This window comes from Amphibalanus amphitrite, unplaced genomic scaffold (genome assembly GCF_019059575.1).
Source record: "Amphibalanus amphitrite isolate SeventyFive unplaced genomic scaffold, NRLGWU_Aamphi_draft 000068F_arrow, whole genome shotgun sequence".
Classification (NCBI taxonomy): domain Eukaryota; kingdom Metazoa; phylum Arthropoda; class Thecostraca; order Balanomorpha; family Balanidae; genus Amphibalanus; species Amphibalanus amphitrite.
The window spans coordinates 929,301-935,815 of NW_024881564.1; the positions used below are offsets into that span (position 1 = coordinate 929,301).

Below are 6,515 nucleotides of genomic sequence, written 5' to 3' on the forward strand. Positions count from 1 at the left end.
CTTACTAGTGATTCGTACACTCAATCAATTGTGTTATCATTGATAGTGTCTCAGGTTAGCAGTAGTGGCACCTGGGTGGTTTTTCACTTGAAGTTGCAGTAAAGGCTGTGGTAAATGTTTCGTTTCAGTGAAGTCGCGAAACGGCTTTGGTACAGATTCAACAGCTTTGATGCAATGCTTTTGTGTACGGTCTTCCCTCCGCACCGTAAGAAAATGTAAAGCCATTGGCGCAACAACGATGACGATTTATGTAAAAAGCACCTAAAAAATTACTTCAAATTTCAATTTCTCATCTGTACCTCATTTTCAGCACCACTTCACGCAACCATAACCACTTCAAGCCTTTAATTTGCATTGCCTTTAAAACAAACCAACAAAGGATCAATGCTGCTAAAGGTTGATAATTATGAACAGTACCGGACCTAACCAATCGAACAGTCACCCGAGTGCAGCTGATAAACACTGACGTCCATTCACGGTCTGCCAAATGTGCAGCTGTAGTTGAGAAGGTCGTGCCATCGTGACGGTCACGCTGCCGTGACCATTATCTACCTGTCCGTCCGGTATGACCGTTACCACCAGAGTGAACGGGGCCGGGAGCGAAAATTGACCGATCTCGAAAAGCCCTGCAGAGGTGAGTAGTTCGCGCAACAGGTCAACGCTAAAAACAGGCCGACAGGCAGACGGTTTTGTCTAAGGTTTGGTTAGCTCACTTACAGCGACAATATTTTGCTAAGAGCTCAACCGTCGACGCATGTTTGCTGGCTGAGTTGATTTGTGCGCTGAGAGTGAATTCCGCTCGAGTATCGAAATGAAGTTGTCTTGTTTAGTCATTTTCCAACATGTTGGAAAGGATTGGTCCCGCCGCAGACATCATTTCAGGGCCCACATCGAGAAAGTTTGTCTAAGGAAACTGCAAACTTTTTGACAGGCGCGGATAACTATTGATGCACCGGCTTATGCGTTGTTCGGTCTCGTCGCATAAAATGCCGCAATCGTTCGTCGGGCCTTTTCTCGAGTCTGGATCCGAGCGGCATGGAGTTAGTTCTAATCTTGGACGGCTCCCGTCCCCTGTGACCTGGGAAGCTGCCATACCAACCAGCTGCGTGCGACCTTCACTCGGCAGGTGGTTCTGACACGGGTGGAGGAAGACCCGACGACTTTCACCGCCTGTTCGCCGCCCCCTGATCATGTTGGACAGTTTCAGGACACACTAATCTTTATGAAATGATGAAGTTCAGCTCGTTCGTCGCTCATTTTAAAACTTCAGGTAATTAATGATTGAAATAGGAGGTGGGCATTAGTTAAATAATGCAATCTATGCATAAGCAAAAATGTACATAGTGATTCAATCAACAATTTGAAGATTCGACCTTCAAGCATGTACAAGCGCATGCAGCTGCATTAAAGCGAGTATATTTTGTCAGCCGCTCTCGTTTTTCTCCTGTGGCGCTGCTAACGCCCAAAACACTGTGAACAGTTTTTCATACTGCAGTTCTTCTGCTATACGCAGCACGGCCGGGTGACTGGTATTCATGCACGCTGGGTAACCGGCCGCCTCGCAGAGTCGGGTCAGCTCAGTCATCACTGCCGCCGCCAGACCGCGCTTCCGATGACCAGTTAGGGTGTGTAGGTGACCAAGGCACCCATCGTGGTTAACCAGCGCCCAGCAGGCCAGACCGTCGGCAGGTAGGGGCTCCTGGTCGTCATTTCCACCGTCCTTTGGCGGCTCGACGGGCTCGGTGATGAATGCTCCGGCAGATAATCCCGCGGCGAGACCTTCGCCGATCATCTTATGTGCGTACTCCACCTCGGCAGTGTACGGCCAATAATGCATCACTGTGTCGACGTGCTCTGGTAGAAGTGGCCGGATGGACACGCCTTGCCTGCGAAAAAGAACGGTTGAAAATTATAAGTTCGAATCATGTTCCACTGCAATACAAGTAGAGAACGCAAACGAATGCACAATATTTATTGAAAAATGCTTACATATTCACAAGAAGCTGGCAATTTCAGACACAGCTTGCATTTACAAAATCTACTAAGGACCTCAAAAAGTGTAACTTAATATAACAGCTTTCACATACCTTGGAACTGATCGTACTTCAGCATGTCCTGCTGGTCGAGCATATGACATTGTGTCTGCCAAGAAATAAAAGCTATAGCTCATGTCACGGGCCGCATCTTGCAATGTCTCCAACAGACTCTCGGGCCAACAGTCGGCCCGAAACCTGCCGCCCCAGATGGCTGAGCGTAGGTCAGGGTGTCTGAGGATCCTCGACAGCCGGCTGGGGGTGGACGGACTGTCTGGTGCCGCCACTGACACCACACGGAAATCAGCCATGGGTCTCTGTAAAAGAATAGAAGATAAGAAATAGCTAAATTGAACCGATCCTTTTACTGTGATAAAGAATAAGACTTAAAATATTAAATCCTACAATTTCAATAAGTCTCTGGTATGTACATACTGGCACTGGCGGATCCAGGGGGTGCATTTAGGGCCATGGCAACCCCCAAAGGCCTAAAGTGGCCTGTTTGGCCCCCCCCCCAAACGTCAGAAAAATTGCTAAGAAAATATGCCTTGATGGAGGTTTTTAGCCACTTGGTGAAGTAAAGGTTTCCACAGCATGATATGGAGGCAATATGGTAGCAGTGAGGGTCAGTCAAAAGTTGCGCGAGCGTAGTCGCCACCTTAAAAAAAGACTGTGGTTGGCACGTGTTTATGGCGCGGCAGCTGGTAGTTGGCGGTGTTTCGCGTGGTGTGGCATCACTGGCGGATCCAGGGGGGGGGGGGGGGGCACGGGAGCCTGAGGTGCCCCTGACAGCAGGCCCGTGGTGCCCTTGCTAGGCCTGTGGTGCCCCTGGACCCTGGCAGGCCTGTGGTACCCCTGGCGGGCCTAGGGTGCCCCTGCTAGGCTGCTGATGCCCCTGGGACCTGACAGGACTGTGGTGCCCCTGACAAGCCTGCAGTGCCCCCAACAGACCCGTGATGCCCCCGACAGGCCCAAGGTGCCCCTGCGTGATGCCGTGATGCCTGCGAGGCCGATGGTGCCCCTGCGAGGCCGGTGGGCCCCTGACAGGCCCAAGGTGCCCCTGCAAGGCCGGTGGTGCCCCTGTAAGGCCTATGGTACCCCTGCTAGGCCTCTGGTGCCCCTGACAGACCCATGGTGCCCCTGCGAGGCCGGTGGTGCCCCTGGCAGGTCTCTGGTGTCCCTGACAGACCTGGGGTGCCCCTGACAAGCCTGTGGGGCCCCTCACAGGCCCGTGGTGCCCTTGCTAGGCCTGTGGTGCCCCTGGCGGGCTGGTGGTGCCCGGTGCCCCTGCTAGGTCGGTGGTGCCCCTGACAGGCCTGTGGTGCCCCCCGGCACCAAGGGGGGTCATGACCCATGTGGCCCCCCTTGGATCTGCCACTGATACGTTATGGCTTATGCAATATGCAATTGCAGGCACTTGGTATCCCTCACTTATCCCTCATTGGGGGCTCTGGCGGGCTCCTGAGGGCCCACGTCTATCTCCGGGAGCCCTAGACGGGCTCCTTTAGGTCCTTTCAGTCCACTATAGCATAAGAGGTCTCCACGCGAGTCTTATACATCTGAGGGCGTGTACCCTGACGTCTGAGGTACCCAACTGCAGCTCCAATGGTCTCTTACACTGGCGGATCCAGGGAGGGGGCATTGAGGGTCATGCCCCCTTCCCAGAGGCCTAAAGTGGCCCGTTTGCCCCCTCCCCCAAACGATAATGAAACATAGTTCAATCAGTGCGTGGCCCAGGAGCCGAGTTAGACAGGGGGTGTTTTACCACCTCCCGGCCCGCAAAGGGACCCAAGCACTGACTCGAAGCGGGTTAACTGGTCGACAAAAGCAATGGTAAGTGTTTACAAAGTAATATAAAGGCATGGGTCGGGTGGGCTACCATTTATATATTTTTTCTTTTTAGTTAAAAAAATCATAGTGTCAGGGCTGTGACGAAAAATAAGTGGCCTAAATCCGATGAGAAAAAAGGATTTGGGGATACCCTAGGTTTGGCTCCTGCATGAGTTGCCCCCCCCCCCCAAAAAAAAACGCAAGTCTGGATCCGCCAGTGCATACTGGCACCTTTGTATTATTCATAGTTGAATTACAGTATCGAAAAAATAAGGCGACAACTTACCGTGACCAGAATGACTAGAATATCTTCAGACTGACCGCTGTAGAAGACCTCATAGGGACACTTGTTCACACCGTTTCTTAGCAGAAGTAGGCCGAATCGAAGCTGAAATATGATATCAAGCGTCACATGACGGAATTTTTCACCTCGTACTGCAATCTTGTTGGGTACAACGATTTGATATTATTGCAGTGAATGATTTTTTTTCGAAACGGAATTTATGCAATATGCAGGACCGTGCACCATGTAAGATATGTTTTTACGTCATTTTGATTTTATGCCATATCACGTGTTGTATTCGTGCACTTGCAAGAAGGGCTGGCTGGAAGGGTGAACGGGTACGGCCTACTCATCTTTCAACTTACGCGAGAAATAGCAACGGTGTTGAGTGAATGAATGCATAACATAATATATCAATGAGTGATTCAAGAAATGAATGAATGAATGAATGAATACAGACACCATGCAAAGCCCACAAAGCTGACAAAATGATGCAGCATGCAAGCACACTATATAGTAATGAAATGTTTCAAAAACGATCTTCAAAAAGTCCCTTCAAACACGTCTCATTCATTTTTCTCAACAGATCTCTGCTACTTGATCTTGGTCTGGCCAGACGTCATAATGCTTTGATGTTGAGCTACTTATATTGCTGTCATTTGCTGTCTTTTGCCAAGTCATGCTTTGCTTGGTCCCTGAAATCCAACTACTTACCTACTCTCCCTTTTATCTAAGTGATGGTTAGCTTGGCTGAAGTGTTGATCTGATCTGGTCCTACCAATATTTTCTGCACCTTATGCACATTAATACCCAGCTACCTACCTCAGCGCTGCGCGTTCCGTGTCTCTCCAGCTGCGTCACCAGGCGGTCCAAGTCACCGGGCTCTGCACGAACCACCGTCTCAGTATCGCTGACGGGTGTCGGATCCATGGCGTCAATCACACTCCAGACTGTGCTCAGTCCTCTCTAACCTCTCACTGCCAGCAGTGCCGACCCGCAACTGTGTCCCCAATGTGAGAGACGCCCCACGCCGGCAGCGACCGGTCCCACTCACAGACTCCTGCCGTGAGACTGAGCCACCACCAAACCAGTGACCTTGAACCGCGGTGAACCCACCAGTCAGCTGAGCGCCGTCAGATGCGCTGAGCCGGCTGGTGTGGTCGTGTGGTAGTTCTGGTGTTACATGTGCAAGTCTGAGTTGACATAACTGTTGCCTGTTGTGAGCCGTACTGGTGACTAGTCATGTTACTAGTCATTCTTTCATTGATTAATTAAAACATGGATGCATGATCATTGCTCATTCATTCATTCATTCATTCATTCATTCATTCATTCATTCATTAGAATGTGACGGTTATACCTAGTCATTTCTTACACACTACTTTTCCCAGACTTCTGTCGTGTATTAGCCGTTTTCACGACGGCATCTGGTACACATTTGATGCTTATTTGGTCAGACTTGGTGCGGATTTGGTCAACTTAGGTACAGTGTTTTTCTTCGTAGATATTAGCTAGGGTTGCGCTAATTGCTTATATGCCTTCTTTGTCATACTAGCTATCAGACATTATCATCGACTAACCCGCGCCCCGCTGGGCTATTCAGCCATACGCGCCCTGCTGGGGGGGGGGGGCAGATTCTGCCCCCCTGTCTAACTTCCGAACCGATGGTCGTAGAAAGACGGGGAAAACGGCAATCGAAAGCTCTCAACAAGGCGGATCTTAAGAGCCGAAAATTTTTTGCTTAAGTACGAGGTCAGAGGTCAGGTCAAGGTCAGGTCAAGGGTACAAAATGCAAGTTTCTACAGTATCGGCCTTGCACCGTAGTTGCCGAAGAATGGACTGAGCCTGATTGCCCAAAACGTGTCCTTAGACTACCAAAACAATATTCGTTGCATACAATGTCATTCAAAGGTCAAGGTCAAGGTCAGGTCAGGTCAGGTCAGGTCAGGTCACCAAAAACAAAATATAGAAAAGGGCATGTGCGACACATGTTTTATGGGTCATTTTACTCATAGAATTCAATAGGCACACTCAATAAGTGATATGGACCACCTCTGGATGAATTTCAGGTCGAGGTCAGGTCAAGGTCAGGTCAAGTGAGGTCAAATTTTGAAGTTGGTTGTTAAGGTCTAAAAAGGTGTCTATCTGATGCAGTTTTTCACGGCGAATCGAATGGTGCTATTTTTGTTTCCGTACGAGGTCTAGAACTTTAAAAAAAAACATTTTTTTTCAAAAATTTTGTTTGTCGTGACGTCATAAAATTTTGAATAACTCCCACATTTTTGAACTGATTCTTCTAAAAATTGGTATGTAGGTGCACATATACCACTTCTCTGACATATATTCCGGTTTTTTTCGATAAATTGAAA

The 6,515-nt window shown here is 49.2% G+C and overlaps 1 protein-coding gene across 1 annotated transcript; it reads right to left on the bottom strand.

Moving 5' to 3' along the window:
- Positions 1 to 1,394: 1,394 nt before the first annotated feature.
- Positions 1,395 to 5,203, bottom strand: LOC122378905. Its single transcript, XM_043360546.1, has 4 exons — positions 4,969 to 5,203; positions 4,150 to 4,251; positions 2,088 to 2,350; positions 1,395 to 1,886 (listed from the first exon to the last, which is right to left on the bottom strand). Exons 1-4 carry the CDS (start codon positions 5,074 to 5,076, stop codon positions 1,424 to 1,426), a joined length of 936 nt encoding a protein of 311 aa, XP_043216481.1. The 5' UTR covers positions 5,077 to 5,203; the 3' UTR covers positions 1,395 to 1,423.
- Positions 5,204 to 6,515: the final 1,312 nt, after the last annotated feature.